Consider the following 17,469-nt stretch of genomic DNA (forward strand, 5'->3'; position numbering starts at 1 on the left):
TAGTCATCATCACAGTGAGAGTAGAGGGAGTGGGCAATGGCATGCCCTATCATTTACTAGAGGAAGCAGCTGATCGGAGTATCATGGACCTTATGGTCAATTCACTGGGATGGGGCATACATCTGGTTCATCCATTTCTAGTAGTAGTACTGACTATGGCTCCCAGACCCAGTCACATGGTAGTGGCTTTGTGGACAATTTATTCTCATACTCAGCCAACCCGTACATGTTGCCGAAACCATTAGTTGATAGTAATTCAATGGCGGGTTCTTCTTCTTCATACTATGGTGGTGATACATACCCTCGGATAGGTTACCTTCAATATGTGGATGACTTAGTATTTTTGGCAACTGTTGAGGACTACGTTCGATTCTTCTCTCAGACTATGACATGGCATGCATTTGTGGTGCAACCAGAAGAGAATGCATGTCGACTCCATCATACTGAGCGTGGAATCTAGCCAAGCCATCATAGTTCTTTCCAGTAGATAGTAGATACTACATAGTTATTATAATTACTGTTATACTGTTGTGTAAGTTACATGCTTAGTGTTTGATTTTAGTTGGGACTTATGGATTAGGGAGTCACACAGTATACTACTTTAATACTCTAAATATTATCTAATTAATGTTGATATATATTTGATCATGGCTTAGATGCATTATTTATTTGTTTTACTATCATATTATATTTTGTTGTAGCAATGAAGTAGGTACAATTTTCAGAACAGTTTGACAGTTGTTGTCAAACAAAGGTACAACTCCAAAACAATGTCATGTTCTAAAATTTTTGCATTTCTATGTTCTTAACGTGTTTATTAACCTTAAAATAGGCTACCCACCAAGTTTCAGGTCAAAATACCACCGTTTCACCACCGAAACAGCCAACAAAAAAAAATCATTTCGGCCGAAATTTCGGTATTTCAGTGGTCATGAACCTACCGAAATACCAAAACGAAATGAGATCTCGAACCTTGGTCTCATTTCATTACATGAGGTATATATTTAATATGGGAAAATGGTTTCCATGAGGGAGTGTGGCCTTGGATCAAACAAGAGAGGGAGGGGAGGATCAGCCGGCTCCCATGAAATAGAAAATAACATCTCTACTGATACTCTCTTGTGCATTTCCATTGGCCCTCGTGCACACACACAGAGCCACACTCTCCAAAAGAAAACACTTCTTATTTAACTACTTAATATAATTATAACCAGTGACACAGAGAGTTACCCAAAAATGTAGCATTGCAGAGTCTTCCCATGGGGGAATTCATGTTGGCTGCCAAAGGAGATGAGAAACCTGAGTTTTAAAGAAAGCGTTGCCAGTATAAGCATCGTAGTCTTTCCATGGGAAAATTATGTTGGTCACCGAAGGAAATGACAGTCCCAACTCACCTCCTGTAGAATTATACATCAAAATTAAAAAGCTGATGGCAAATTCCAATGGCAAACATTTGTTGGTTGTAAGAAATTCATCCTCACGCACCATAGAGGGAGAAGAGGAAGAGAGGGGAGGGGGGGGGGGGGGAGGAACACACTTGATACAAACTCACAACCATATGATTGAGATAGACCATCAAACATGGGACACAAATCCTTTGCAGTGAGCGGTAGCGAGGATTCAACAGCTTGGGTGCGTGCCTCCCCGCAGAGGATTTTTGTGCTCAAACTTGACAAATTACTTATCAGGAGCCCCACACCTATCCAAACCAATCCACATGGCCGAAAAGTAGTGTTGAAAGGGAAAAGGAAGTGGGCATCATGGAATTAGTTTCCCCATAACAAATTGAAATAGAAAATGAATGAGTATTCATATTTCTAGCTTTCCCAAACATGAGAGAATATCAAATTTCTAATTCATAAAGCTGTTCAAGACAATTTCTTTGGCAATCAAATTTTGTGAAGCTCTGATATGTTAAAGCCGAAGGGTGGGGGGGTGGGGGGGGGGGTTGTAGAGGACAACTGAAATACCTTTTTGGAACGGAACTAAGAGAGAGACTTACACAAAGATACACAAGTCATTATTAAAGATTGAAGATTCCACTAGATAATACATGATTATTATTGACTGTGTCCTTAATAGCTGATTTGTGCTAGGAACACACACACAGAAATACTGTGAAGATCCACAACTGAGTGGAAACTTGAAAGTTTTGAAAGACAATGGAAACCAATAAGATTTCAAATGACCTGTAAAATAGCAGAAAGTCACCATAAGATTCAAATCTGAAAATCATGAAGTACATATTTATGCAAGTCATGAGAATTTTCATGTCCCATCCTTACCTGCTTCACTGCACAGCTCGAAATTCTCAGCTTTGAACATATGGTACACCATAAACAAAGATCAGTAGACTTGGTGCATGTGAGTATGAAATTTACTGTTCAGTTATGCATACCTGCAGAGATTCTTATAGACTTTGCTAGAACATTTACATGACTCCTGCCAACTGAGAACCAAATCCAGGAAATGGTTATGGTACTGCTGTCTGCTGTCTGCTGTCTGCTGCCTGCAAGCTCTTGCCTCAACCAGAGTGGGCTAAATAGATGCAATTCTGCTCCTTTATTGTTGTAAGCTTCATTTTTTTCTGTCTCCTATTCCCATCCCTATTAATCAGGCCACCACTCTCCCTTGATTGTCTTTTCTTCTTATATTTCAGGTCTGCAGGTCCAATCATGTAAATATTTCCAGCTTCTGGTACAGTAAAGTCGGCTGGGTTTCTGTTAACTGTGCAGCTCTCAATCCTACTTATTCTTTCCACAGGTGAAATTGTTTCATCTATTCTACTGATCTTCAGCTGAACATGTTTGCTTGAACCTTCCTCTGTCTGAGATTGTTCAGGAAATTTTGTAAAATCTGAAGCTTGCAGACATAGAAACCCTTTCTTCAGATCATGGATCACATATTTATGGTTTTCACTTGTAGGATTATCTATTGAGGCAGACATGTGTAATTTGGGGCCTCGAGTTTGTACAGGTGAATATGATCTTTTCTTGCCCTCTCTTGCTTGATGTTTTAGGGAACGAGGCATTGTTTTAGTTAAAAAACCACCTGTGAACCCAGTGGTCCTTTGAATAATAACGTCCTTCGGTGCTGAAGAATCAACAGGTTTGGCAATAGAAACTGGAGGAAAACGTTCGTGTGGTTTTCCTAGATGATGGAGTTTACCATGGAAATCACATGAAGGTATGTTGACCAATTCCCTGTCGGACTTGGACACACTAGCCTCTGCCACAGTCAATTCACTGATAATCTGGTCATGGGGAAATGGAGGATCTTTAGGGAACCTCTCTGGATTATCATTCATATTAAGGGGACTACTTGAGCACACTCCTGCATGCATGAGTTTGAGCAAATACATTGCTGATAATGTCTCATTAGCATATAGATCTAATGGCCCTCTCATTTTTGGATAATATACATTTCCCTTGTCTGTGCAAGCAAATAGATAATCTGGATGTACCCCCTCGTTCGTTTCCCAGTTAACATATCCCTTAGGCAATGGATCAGGGGATTGAGAAAGTCTGTTTGAATTACTCACTCCAGTAACCAACTTCTGAGGGCTATTAGATTCAAAAGGCACTCGATTTGGGCCTGAGGACCAAACAGGTTGTGCTTCCATAAATGAACTTTGTGGCAAAATTACCTGAGAAGTATGATATGCACCTGAGGACTGAGCAGAGGTATTGAAGCATCTTTGCCCAACCATATCACCATCCCAAGTACAATTTTCAGTACCATAGCTTCTTCTTGAACCGATGACAGGAAACTGGACTTGACTTGGTAGCTTTCCTTGATGCTCTGAAAAAGCCTTCAATCCACTAGAGGCCTGAGCTTGTTCTAGTCGGCTTGTACTGAAATTCATGCTGTTGTATTTTCCATCGAAACTAGACGGGCAGGCATCTGATTTTTGTTTGGTGAGTCCCTCACTTGGACCTGAAAACATGCCATCTTTTGCTTTGCTGGACTGAGACTTCTGCAAGTTAGAATTCTCACGGAGTAATCTCAAAGCCTCAGTGGAATCCATTAGCCCAGAATCTGTAACTTTCTCAGTTGTTTCTGACAAGGAATACCTGTTCTCTGTAGCATCTTTGGCATAATCAAGACGCCTCTCATACTGATTTCTGGCCATGAGTTCCACAATTTCCATGGGTATATCATCCGAAGCTGCCTGTTCGGATATCTTATCGGCCACTTGATCACATTGTTCTATTGAAAGTTTCGAAGGCTCCGCAACATTAGTGGCATTCTCATAATTACATGCATTAAAGGAATCCTGAAATATGTAATAAACACCTTCTCTGTAAATACATACATACCAGTTGAGTAGGATTATCTACAGAAGCCATTCTACAAGACAAACCATTTCTACCAGAAAAAAAAAAAAGAGACAAATCATTGAGCTGCAGAGGAGGAAGGAGCATGAGAAAAATAAAACAAATTATACACAAGCTTATATACATATATGCATATGGTATGAACAACATCATATCTTTGCATTGCCACATAGAAATTCTCATCAACAGGTACCAACAGCTATAAACTATCCACACGAAGAAAACTAGACACAAATTTTATTAGTGATTTTACTTCACAAACTGCATAACCCATTTTAGATATATTACAAAATATACTGACCCAAAATCTTATGCAGGTAATTGGATTGTCATAAAGTTTTCTGGCTGAGCTCAGTGCAATCCTTCATGTAGTAATTTTTCCAAAGCGAAGCCTATAAAGAGTTTTTTCCTAAAGGTTCAGGTTCTCAATAAACAATAGCGAAGTAATAGCACTTATGAAGAACAAGATCCAACTTAGTCAACTTATACGACACTTATAAAGCTTTGGTTTCGATGAAGCTATTCACACATGAAGGGAAGTTAACCCATCAGAACCAGCTGACTTCCTGGAATCTATAAGATATGGAGCTCTTCTGGAGCCTGCACAGAAATATGAACACCACTGCAATCCTGATTGAACTAATTGTTTTTGTATTCAACGAAATTAGTGCTCCCCTCACCCACAACCCCACCCCCACCCAAAAAAAAAATAAATAAATAAATAAAAAAGTATAGTCTGAAACACGAGAAGCACAAACAAGAACTCCTTTCTTAAAATATCAAATGTAACTGTAGTTATCTCTTACAGAGATATAATGATATTATTTAAAAAAAATTTAAGAGTGTATGTCTAACTTTATATAGACTGCCATGCTCAGTTATTTAAGGCAAAGATGATTGTATGTTTCTCTAGCATTTATGCTCAATTACCACATGATATTTTGGTGAAATGTCACAAAAAATTATCTAATACCACACTTATTGAGGGTTGACAAGCACATGCTCTATCAAGTGGAGCCATTGATAATTGCAATTAGAACCAACTCAATTTCCTTGAATGAGTTTGGGGGACAGGTGTTGGGATTCACATCACTGGTAGATGCAGGGGGTGTATTACACTAACTTAAGCAGATTAAACATATCCCTTCTATGAATTTTTCCCATGAAAACCCACCACATATGCACAAAATTGTGTCGATATTAATCCAAAATGAAAAAAAAAAAAAAAGAGTCAATATGAAAAAAAGAAACTAATGTTTGGAAACTAACAAACTAGATATTAGGGGTATATGTTTGAAATTTTAAGGCAGAGATAACAGGCAATAATCTGCACGACCAATTACATCTTTCTAAGGTAGATAGGTTATCAAAAACCTTCTCAAGCCACTGCCAAATGGTCATATATAATAGAGAAGGTTAAGTGTGAATCAGAATGAGAATGTTTCAATATGGAGTAATAAGAGCAGAACATATTTTTAGAGCACATATATGCAGAAAGACTGTACCTTTGGTTGGAAAATGAAAGAAGTACCATTTTCACCAGGGACTGTAACCCTACATTCAACTTGAGGCAAGTGCTTTCGCTTCTTATTCAGAGTACCCTTTCTATGGGTCTGCATATGATGTTTGAGACCACGATGGATACCTCTTCCAGTACATGGACCTCGAGCAGATTTCAAACCATTAGATGGAGCAATCTTGTGCTTCTTGTCAAGGTGTCTCTTCATGATCAGATCTCTGTGTTGCATGCCCTCTTCCCAAGGCATTACAGAAGACTTCTCAGCTTCAACTTGAGGCACCTTACTTTTCTTCTTATCCAGAACAATATTTTGTCCCTTTTGTTTTGCAGCCACAACACTTTGGGCACCCGTAGCAATCTTGCGCTTCCTGTCAAGGCATCTCTTTATGATCAGATCTTTGTGTGGTATGCCCTCTTGCCAAGGAATTACAGGAGACTTCTCAGCTTCAACTTGAGGCACCTTACTTTTCTTCTTCTCCAGAACAAGATTTTGTCCTTTTTGTTCTGCAGCCACACAACTTTGGGCCCCCGAATTAAAATCTTTCCCTGCAACTCCATCTTGTAATGGTTTAACGGAAACATGTTCAGATCCCATACACTTGATTTTTGCATCTTTCCTAACTTCAACTTCTTTGGAAATAACCTCGTAACGAGGTAACAAGGAAGACAAACTATCTTCAACCTGAGAGATATCTTTTTCCTCCTTACCCAGGATAAGTTTTTTGCCATTTCTATGCTTTCCCAAAAAACTTTTAGAACCAGGAAGTAAACCTATCAGGAGAGATGCATCTCCTGCTAGTTTACCATTAGCAATTAAATTATCCGTGTTTTTAATTTGAGAATCTTCCATACGGATTTTAATATTTTCAGTTGCTCCACTTTGCCTACCCATTTTGGCAGTCCCCTCATCTTGATCCCATGGAAGCATGAGTTTCTTTTTCTTACCCAGCATAACCTTTTTATCAGTTCCTTGGAAAGCCATTTGATTGTTGGTAACAGGATCTACAGCCATCCCAGAGGGTGCATCCATTGTTGCTTTAGATTGAGCACCTACTGTCTTCATGCAACCAGTTGTTGCATCTCTTTCGGTGTCATGAAGGTTATCCGATGCGACAAGCCCCTCTCTTCTTATTATGTCAGTCAACAAGCGCAACTTTCTTGGCTTGCTCCCATGTGAAGTGTCACCTGAATTGCCATGCTCACTTGCATGATATTGATCTTGAACATGTTCTCCAGATAAATCCTCATCACTTTCATTAGAACTATCAATTGATACCATGGTATGAAGGTTTGTAGTTTGACACATTACAGCATTTGAAGCCTCCTTATCTACCTCAGATATCACAGAAGAAGTCACTACATCCTTGTGTTCCCCATTGATTTTTGCTAAATTGGTCCTGCTAAATTCTGGCTTTTCTCTGTGAAATATTTCTGTGGAACTGTTAACCAATTCGTCACCTTTTGATTTGACGGTTGCAGATTCCTTGTGAAATATTTCATTGGTACTGTTAACCAATTCATAACCCTTTGATTTGAGAGAGGCAACTCCCAGAACTCTCTTTTCACTAGAGTTGGACAGAGAAGCAATGGCAGTTTCATTTGAAGATAAATCACATCCCTTCTTGCAAATTTGAAAATTGGTACTAAGAATTCCTCCTTTCATAAAGTTTACTCCTTCTAGGCCGGTATCCTCTATATTTGGACTGCAGGTAGGTTTACAAATTGCCAGGTTCAGGTTATCTTCTGGGATACCATCAGTCAATCTATGACTATCTGCAGGAGACAGAAAAATGGGTTATACAGTTAAAAGTTCCTTCAGCATAATGGGGAGATCAGATATAAGCATACCTTTTGCGACTGTGTGCTCCACTTCAGCTCCCTTTTCTTTTCTGTTCCCAAATAATGCTGGCCAATGTTCAGCATTACCAGCATGAAGAGAAACATCTGAACTGAATTTCCTTCCATCAACTATGTTGACTTCAGAAGATTGTTGAAAGCCAGAATGCAACTTTTGAGCATCACCACAAGACAATGTGAAAGGGACTCCAGGTGAAGTAGTAGTTTTGGTTCTGCATGCTAAATTGGAACAATTTGTAAGCACTCCAGTTTCTATTGGAGATTCCTTGGCTTCAATCTTCCTCAGACAATTTTGGCAGCACCACCATCTGAATTCAGGAACATGCAGAGGGGGAAGTGTTTGTTCCTCCAATTTGTTAGAGTTATCAACAGTCAGAAATGGCCAACAAATCTTCCGGTCTTTTCTACGAACCTCAGCAACATAACCACTGTACACACCATAGAACATTTTAGGGAATAGCATAAGACAGCTCTCAGACCAGTCAATGAAGAAAAAAGGCCAAAAAGCTCAACAGTAGTAACTACACTAGGACAAGATCTAACTCGTACAGAATCCCTTGGCCCCTAACTCACTAATCAAGGTATAGCTATGTCAAGTCCTCCGATGAAAATAGATGTTCAAAGAGGAGCAAACTAGCAAAGAGATCTAACCCTCCAGATATATGATTCAATCTCCACTACTCAATACCTCAAGATAACCTAGTTATAACAGTAGACGTCACCTTTGATCTTACCAAAGAATGAGAGCAGTAAAGGATGAAGGATGCTGAGGTAAAAAAGGAAGGATTTAAGTCCAGTGCTTGATGATTTCGTTATTGAAGTAGATGAAATAGTGACTACCAAGCACAGACATATATAAGATCTTCAACAAAAAAGTGACACAACAAAATGTTCCCTCATCAATCTAAGAGCCTTTTATGGAGGTTTTCTAGTAAGATTATCGATTTGAGTAACTGCAGTTTGAGTCCATTTTTCATGGAGTTCTTGTCAATAATTGGTTAAAATGAGCCCATATGCCTTCCCCAGAAAATGTGTACTATCTTAAAAATGAAACAATAATAAAAATTTAATCAGAAAAAAGTAGAATTTAACTCAACTGTATCAGACAAATTCCTCATCCACTGTTTCTTCCTCCTTACATTAAGGAAGATATCAATCATGCAATTCAAAAACAAATGATGTGGCTCAGGTTGCTAATCTATTAATACTAAAATGAAACACTCAAAAATCCAATAAGAACTACATTAGTGAATGGAACTCAATAGTCTCCACACCATACTTCATGAACAAGTAGAAACAACTAAATTCAAGTAGCAATCATTTCATGATGATAAAACCATTCTACTGATGAAAAATCTTGGCACTTACTATACATTCATACCTACATACGTACACACATACATACATACAAGCAATAAAAAGAGGTTGGTTTTTATCAAGAAAAGGAAAATATTGAAGAGCTAGAAAAAAAAAGTACATAACTTCATAGTGGTAATAAAATAATAGAGCTCAAGGCTTACCGGATTGAAAAATGCCCACATCTATCTGTCTCATGCTTTTTATCAGCACTGTCTAGCTCACTAGGTTGGGATTCAATTAGCGGAATACAAGACTTGACTACAGGAGTTAAATCGATTGTTGTATGGTTGCCATCCCCCACGACACTCTCATCCATCTTGCAAAACCAATGGAACAGCACTGCAGCCCAAAATAATATCACTTCTTAGATTCACAATGATTATAGAAGAAGAACAAACCCTAAATGTAAATTAGAGTGATAGCATCAATTGTTCAATCTAAAGACACCTAAAAATTCCAAGGTAGAACAAAGGATGGCTGTTGACTTCTGAAACAAAAACCTAGGGTTTATTAATATAAGAGATAACATGTGATGTAAATAAGGCAAATTGCACCATAAACTAGAAGTTCAAGCCCTAATATCAGCACTTGTTAAGTTTCTAATAGCAGAAGATGATAGGTCATGGTTCCTCATTGAAGATGATTCGAAAGGTGCTTATCTGGGTTTTTTATGGCTCACAAATGATATCTTCAAAGGTGTAGCCAAACCCACTTCAAAAAATAACAAATTAGATCATAAAATAACGTCTTTTTAGACCCAAAAAAAATTACAATTTAGAATTTATGAGCTAATGATATAACTATGAACAAGGAAAAGTGAAAATGATATTCCATAGATCAAATTATTCATATCATGCAATATAGGAACTGACTCAAAGTGCAAACTTGACTAAATTATGAAGTGAAAACATAAAGGTTAAGGTAGTCGACCTACAAATGAAGTTGAAACTAAAAACAGTTAAACCCATAAATACTATAATACGCAGTAGGGCGGAGAATACAATAAATTAATTACAGATGGAACCCTTACCCAAAATGAGATGAGATCTGAAGCAAAGAAACCTGAAGTGAAGGAACCGGTGGACACGAAGATGATATCAAAAGCGGAGGTGAAATGGAGCTGAGCTCAACCACTGGTCATACCGATCATCATATTATCAAACGTAGCTGCCCAACGAGAAGATCGAAGAACAATTGGAAGAGAAGAATCATGAAATTATGAAGCGAAACAACCACTCACATGGGGCTCAACAACTCAGGAACGGCGTGCCTACGAAGATGTCTCAGAAAAGAGGGTGTCACGCGGCGAAGCTGATAAGAGTCATTTGGTGAGAAAATTCGAAGCTGGTTGTGCAGAATTCGAGTGCGAAAAGGGTCGAAACCCTAGCTCTTCCAGGGTTTTGAAACGTTGGAAGGTGAAAGGGTTCTCGATGCACGAAAAAGAGAGAGAGAGAGAGAGTGGTTTGTGTGTTTTTTTAGTGTTTCCTTCTTTATCCGTGAAAAGAAGGTTTTAGAATCCTTTGTTTAGCCATGTCATCCTATGTAAGCGAGATAGAAAGAGAGAGAGGTGGGAGGGAGACAAATGGGAGAGCTCTAACATGTACCATGTTGACGGTGATAATTGATAATTTTTCATCACCTTCCTTTATATATTAAAACCCTAAAAATTTGTGGTCACCAAAGAAACGAGAAGCGAAACCTAACCCTAGTTATGGTGCCATGTCATTTCTCCCTACCATGACTTGTCCTAACCCTAACCCTAACCCTAATAAGTAGATGTTCCATTCAGATTCTTTTTTGACCTTCCGCGGTTTTACCGCCATCAATGGTAGATTTAGAGAGAGAAAGAAGGAAAGAGAGAGAGTTGATAAGATGTCATATGCCACTTACCACAGTTATGGAATATATAAACATATATAATTAAAATATATGTAATAGATAAAACAAATATATGTAAATATGTAAGCATCTTAGCAGCTACTCCTCATAGAATAATTGGTGTTTTAAAGGAGAGGGGGGGGGGGGGGGGAATAGTATTGTAAAAACTTTTCTAAAGGGGACTAGTAGTAAATTAGGAATATATTTCCAGTAAAACCTTGGTTAATTTCAACTCTCACCATTGCCATATATTGATATTGGGCCCTACAAGGGTCATGGTCAGCACTGAAATTTTACAGAAGAGAGAAAGATCTGAAATAGTGAACAGTACTAAGGCATAGAGTGGTCCCATGAAGATGAACCCATTAAGGTGTGAAAGAACTCAAGATTGATGCTACCAAATGGCAACTAAACAAACCTGTGGAGCACAATTACTAAAGTTAGATTGAATGAAGTTCCTGATCACCTAACTATACATTTTACCTAATTACTTTGGGTTTGGGTCTGGGTATGGAATCTGGATCTTGTTGTGGAGAATAACAACATCAGCATCATCAGGATGGTGATTAATCAATACAGGTCAGCATCCTCATCATCACAAGATCTCACTTATCCTTATCCTCTGATTGGAATCTCCATATCCAACATTGTACATTTTATACATATATCCATGAATGGACCCCTTTATTAGATATATACATTGTTATGTGGATTTAGAGATATTAATTAACAAAATATAATAATATTACACGTGGCGTGAGGATGATATATATGGTGGCCACCTGCATATCTCATTTTACTTTTGGACCAATAGGGTAGCCCTATTGATGACGCATGGCATAGTGGCTTTTTTGGTCCACTATACCAGCCCCAAGTGAAATGGCAGAGAAGAGAGCATCTATCACTCCATCAGTCTAAACTCCAAAACCAATATTTTGTATTTATATATTCTTCTGGGAATGTGTTTTATTAATAGGAATAGAAGATTATTCCCTAACTTTAAGGTAGGTTTCAAGTGTTTAACCAGTTTACTAGTTTAGCCTTTTCCTTGTTAATCCTAAGTTCACCTACTTTTGTAGAAAAGCAAAAAATAAAGCCAATGGCTTTGACCCCATTTAACGGCCACAACACAAGAGAGAGAGAGAGAGAGAGAGAGGAATCTTTCTATTTGGAGCCCAAGATGAATTAGCAAAAGAGAGGTGTAGGGCATGCATCTGTGCATGTTGGAGGGGTACCCATTTGGTAGTTTGCCATTAATGATTTTTTGTTTTTATTTTACTACTGGCCTTGATGGTTCAGTAGTGTCTTCTATCTCCTCTTCTCAGTAAAGTTAGTTGTTTGCATTTAACAGATGATAAAAAAAAAAAGGGAATCTTTGTATGAACTAAGCTGTGTTATAATGATGATGATGATGATGATCAGAAGCGAGATTCATGCCTGAGCATTGGGCTTCAGTTTAAAGGAGAAGAGATGAGGAAGAACTTAACCTATATATTTTTCCCTTTTTCTTTTCAGATTAGTTAAAAAGAAAACCTTAAAACATCATTATAATTCCTGCCTGCGTAAAGCCTGGACAACTAAGAGACCCCACGAAAATAACAGAACTCGAAAGGAAAGTTTGCTCTTAATGCTTTTTTTGATAAAGTGGATAAGATCAAATTAGATGATCTTCAATGGTAATCCGAGATGGGTTTCTTGAGATCTCTCTGGTTCTACCTCCTCAACCAGCCTAAGTAGGACAGACACATCACTATAGAGGTTGCAGAACAGAAATAACCATTAATGGCCGCTCGACAAAAAATTCCAGTAGATCTATGAACACAATGGGAGTTATTCACTGGCCATTCCCACCTAAAAGCCACAGTTTCTAGTCTGTTGATGAGCTTTCTCCATCCACAAAAAGGAAAAATTTATCATCCTAGGATATTTGAAATTCATATATGGGGACCCATATATCATTTATATTTGTTGTGGTTGTGGTTGTTGCTGCAATGATATGGAACGTAACTGGTAATAAGGTCATCAGGTTCTTTTTTTTTTTTTCCTTTTAATTATTATTAGTGTTATTAACTTGGCAAACCCACTTCTTTAAGCTGATGATGATGATTAAGGTTCTCTTTACTGATCCAAATGTTTCATTGATTCATGCTTTTCTATAAATCTACTCTGATGAGAACTGAAATGCAAGTAGTGTTCATTGCAAAGGTTCTTATTAATATTTGGGAAAAAATTTGGCTGCTACTCGGGTTGCAGCTAAGCCTTACTGGTAGCCAGAGAAATGGAATAATTCACTTCCCTCTAGGGTTCACAAATACCCTCCTATGTTATAGTATTTTCCCAAATACACTTTTAGATTCTATTTCTTTGGCCGCCACAGGGGTTGTAGTTACTTGGCTGCAACCCAGGCAGCAGCTAAATTTCATCCATTAATTTGTTCATTTTTAGAGGTGTAGCATTATAATCATAAGCAACTAGGCTGCAGTCCAGGCAGCAGCTAAATTTCGTCCATTAATTTATTCATTTTTAGAGGTGTAGCATTATAATCATAAGCAACTAAACCCATGAGGTTAAGGAGAAATTTTATCAGTATCAGATCATTTATTTCATTCCTTAGATGAGAGGTTCATAAAAATTCCTAGAAAGTGACAAGATTTTTCATATATTAATGAGGTGGATATGGGTTCTAAAACAAGTTACTTACTCACAGATGAACCTAAACTGTTGAAAATGACAATGTTTCCAGAAAGTGATGATTGGATCATTCTCTGTGAGATGCAGTTAATTCCCAGGAAGGATCCATGGATTGACATTCAATGATCCATCTTTAGTATTTACAGAAGAGAAAGTCATAATTTAACAATTGCAACTCACTACTACTTGGGTCAGATAAGCCACTGTGAGCTGCATTCAAGAACTTCAGTTTGATGAAGGGTAACAGAACTGCTCTGGCAGCCATTGCTGGTGTTTTTCCTCTGAAAGACAAGGGTAAGGTAAGGGGCACAATGGCTTGGGAGATACAAAATTGGATTCAAAATTTGATTCCCCATGAGGCTCGGGTTGAAGAGGGAATGACTGTGAAGGACCTTTCACAATCATATCTAGTACAATTTGTGAAGGATTGATATTGAAGAAAGAAAAAAAAAGCCCCTTGAGGGTAACAGCTCCTCTATCCCTCTTTAGAAGAGACCCTGACTGGATACATTGCCTCATGAAGATAATGTAGATTCATCCATATTTTTGAGTTGCGGCATCCTTTTTCTGCCTATCCCACCAAGGTTGGTGTAAATGTTTAAAAGTCCATAGAGTAGCTGAGTTGGCAAGGGATCTTCGCCTCTGGGAACGTGTGATTCTGAGTTCGAGTTCTCTTACCTCCTTGGAGCCACTCACACGGGGTGTCTAGTACTCTTTTCTACTTTCCGTAAAGGTTGAATGACGATATGACTTCGGCCTAGATAGCCATCATTAAATAACTAAATAAATAAATAAGTGTTTCTAAAAATGCAATTGTTTAACAGAACTAATTATTATGTTTTCACAACGTGATGGAGTCATCATGTTAGATTCTTCCCGTACTATCTTTGATCAACAAATTGAAAAACTTGATATTTGTTTCGATTTGTTCTTAATATATATTTTTACATTTGTTCCCTAATTTTATTATTGTTTTGTTTGTTTTGATTTGGGTCCTCCCCTTAGCTATCTTGCTTGACAATTGTATTATTTCTTTTTTTTTTTTTATATATTTTTTATTTATCAGAAAGGGAGGGGGAGGGGAATAAACTCACCATCTGGGATAGAGAACAGATGGGACAAAAGAAAAGATGCCACAAAGCACTTATACAATGGAATAATTCTCTTCAACATCGTCCCCAACCTTATAATAAACCTCCCCACTTTCCTTTTATTTACTTCCATTTATATATATAGAGAGCCTAAACCATTGAAAATTTCACAATATAAAAAAGTAACTAAAAGACAAAACAGAGTAAACCTAAACGGGGACAAGATGGGAAAGAGAACCATAAAAAATAACAGACAATTAATTCAAGACTCTCACTTCGTTCTTCTTCTTTATCCTCTCTTTTTGTGGCCTTCCTTCTGGAGGAAGGGTTGGCAATTCAGGCTCACCATGTAAGTGTTTTGTTTAACCCGAAACTGACCTTATTAACCCTACCCAGCCCAGGATACAAAGGAAGAGAACCCCAGAAAAATTTGTGTTCATCTGCGTGCTTGTACATGGGTGCGTGTGTGTGCTTAGAGAGAGAGAGAGAGAGATGAGCCAGACATTAAAGCCCACCAGGCCATGCTAAAGCTGGAGTGTTTTGTCCCAGCAGGAGTAAATGATTTAGTTAAGGAAGTTGGGTATCAAGGTACTCATCAGGATGAGGGTCTAGATCTAGTGATTCTTTTGCAGATGAGTTGGTAAGAGGCATGACCCTATATATGTGGGTACATACCCATTACTTTTATTATTCATTCCTTTGTAAACTACTGTTTCCTATCAACCATGTTCATAAAGTTCTCCTCCATTAGAGGGAAAAGGGAAGGGGCTTCAGTGGTAGATCCATTTCAAATACCACCTTACTGTTACTAGTTCACTTATGGTACTGAGACTTGTAAGAAATTCACACAGAACTCTATCAAACACTTCCCAGAACTCTTTAGTTTCTTGAAATTTCACTTTCCACAAACTCTTTTGCTTGATTGGCCACCTAATAATAGGAAGGATTCAATTGGACTTTCTTATAAAGTTTCAACAAACAGAAGAGAAAAATAGAAAGGAAAGGATATTGGAGAAAATTTAAGTTTAAAACTAAGCTTTAAAATGCTTAAGAATGTGAAGGTGTTTATGGGTTTCCCAGATAAAGTGTGCAGAGTTGTGATCTAGTCCCACCTTTAGCCATTAAGTGGATAAAGCAATGATACTTGTTAAATCACTATTTCCAAAAGGGTCAGGTCGTTATTCACATTCCACTTTAATTGCCACCATGCATGTAGGTCTGCCTTGTATGAAACACTGGCAAATTATTAATGTTGCAAAATAGTGTTCTAAGAAAAAATGAAAATGATACACTTAAAGATTCTGTGAGCCTCATGAGCTTAGAAAAAATGAAATTTGATTTTTTCTCTTATTTTATCGGATTTCAATGCCAAAGATCCCCATTTTTTTATGTCTTTCGGGACATCAACTTAGGAGCGGATCATCTGGCAACAAACATGCAGCAGCAGCTTCTGTAGAGATCCTCCTCGTTTTATTCATGATGATATTTCTTGGGATGCTGTACGAAAGCCTCAATTTAGATTTAACTGAGGATTATATTTGTTTCAAGCCGTCTCTGCTGATGACAATGTCGAAGGTGAAGAGTTAATCTGATTCATTTTGTCCTTTTTGGGCAGTTTTGTTGCTTTGGTTGTTCTTTATATTTCTCTGATCATTCATTCTAATAATATCTCTTTGCTGATCTTAAGCAAAAAGTAAAGTAGCTAGTGAGAGTGTGAGACACTTGTTTATGTGAGGTTACAAATCCTAATTAAGCAAAAATTGGAGTTCCAATAGTAGTGTTTTTCCCAAACTTGTGGAAATTCATCCTTTCTCTCCTCATTGCAAGTTTAAAAGAAAAATTAGAAGAGTTTATCTTCGATTAAGGCTGACACTTTCACAAGAATAAAGTTTACAAGTATATGATTCTGATTCCTTCCAGAGGACTAGAATGAATACCTTGTCTTCACTTAATATTACAACAACTGGATGCCTAGTACCATAACAAGGGTTTGTTTACATTCGATCTTCTTTTTCTTTTTCAGAATTTTGAACGAACAAAGGATTCACTGAGAAATAGATCTAAGAGAAAGGCCTTAACTGAGGACATATGTTGCACGTTTGGAAACGAGTAATAGAATCTGAGTTACATAATCTTGGGCCTTCAATTATCATATTCATGTGGTCAAGAAATTTATTAATTGGGGACTGGTGGGAGCAAATTATAACTTTTTTTAAGCTTACATCCACAATTGTGAATACCTTAACCCCCTTATATTGGCTCAATTACATATGCTACATATGAAAATTCGAAGACTAAAACTTAAGAAAAGTAATAGGATGTGGATCCTTCGATTGATTGAGAAAAATATTTCCTTAGTATAGGTCCTCACAAGCCCCATTCATTTGAGGTTAGCCGTAAGGAGCAAGTTGTTCAAGACTCATGTATTGATTCCTCCCCCCCCCCCCCCCCCTTCCCTTTCCCTTCAACCAATAGGTTCATGGTTACTTCTTGGGATTTACCTACTCGGCTTTTGGGTCCCAATGTTTCGACATCTTAAGGGTGATTTGCTTATGAATGTCTAATTTTTTTTCTTTTTTTCTGGCCTTCCCAGGTCTTTCTATTGTAAGGGGTCCTTTTGTTTCCCTGCACTTTGTTGAATATATTGATTATTCACCCAAAAATAAAAGAAATAGAAGAGAGATGGCTAAACCCTAAAACAAAAGCAAAAAAAAAAATTTGATTTTTTTTTTTTTTT

The 17,469-nt window shown here is 37.7% G+C and overlaps 1 protein-coding gene across 4 annotated transcripts; it reads right to left on the bottom strand.

Moving 5' to 3' along the window:
• Positions 1-1,998: 1,998 nt before the first annotated feature.
• LOC122058298 (protein EMBRYONIC FLOWER 1-like) lies at positions 1,999-10,672 on the bottom strand. Of its 4 annotated transcripts, none has more exons than XM_042620923.1 (7): positions 10,313-10,672; positions 10,103-10,205; positions 9,234-9,411; positions 7,705-8,141; positions 5,843-7,629; positions 2,286-4,276; positions 1,999-2,189 (listed from the first exon to the last, which is right to left on the bottom strand). In XM_042620923.1, exons 3-6 carry the CDS (start codon positions 9,386-9,388, stop codon positions 2,525-2,527), a joined length of 4,131 nt encoding a protein of 1,376 aa, XP_042476857.1. In that variant the 5' UTR covers positions 9,389-9,411; positions 10,103-10,205; positions 10,313-10,672; the 3' UTR covers positions 1,999-2,189; positions 2,286-2,524. The 4 variants fall into 4 exon arrangements, with proteins under 4 accessions (XP_042476857.1, XP_042476858.1, XP_042476859.1 ...); XM_042620924.1 differs by having other exon boundaries at positions 2,286-2,315; positions 2,399-4,276; positions 10,103-10,672; XM_042620925.1 differs by having other exon boundaries at positions 2,399-4,276; positions 10,103-10,672.
• Positions 10,673-17,469: the final 6,797 nt, after the last annotated feature.

Source organism: Macadamia integrifolia, chromosome 12, assembly GCF_013358625.1.
Source record: "Macadamia integrifolia cultivar HAES 741 chromosome 12, SCU_Mint_v3, whole genome shotgun sequence".
NCBI lineage: Eukaryota > Viridiplantae > Streptophyta > Magnoliopsida > Proteales > Proteaceae > Macadamia > Macadamia integrifolia.

Coding starts and splice junctions, on each gene's coding strand:
- LOC122058298 (XM_042620923.1), bottom strand. CDS start 9,388: ATGGATGAGAGTGTCGTGGGGGATGGCAACCATACAACAATCGATTTA. Junction 8,142..9,233: donor TGTGGGCATTTTTCAATCCG/GTAAGCCTTGAG, acceptor TGGTGTGTACAG/TGGTTATGTTGCTGAGGTTC. Junction 7,630..7,704: donor GGAGCACACAGTCGCAAAAG/GTATGCTTATAT, acceptor TGTCTCCTGCAG/ATAGTCATAGATTGACTGAT.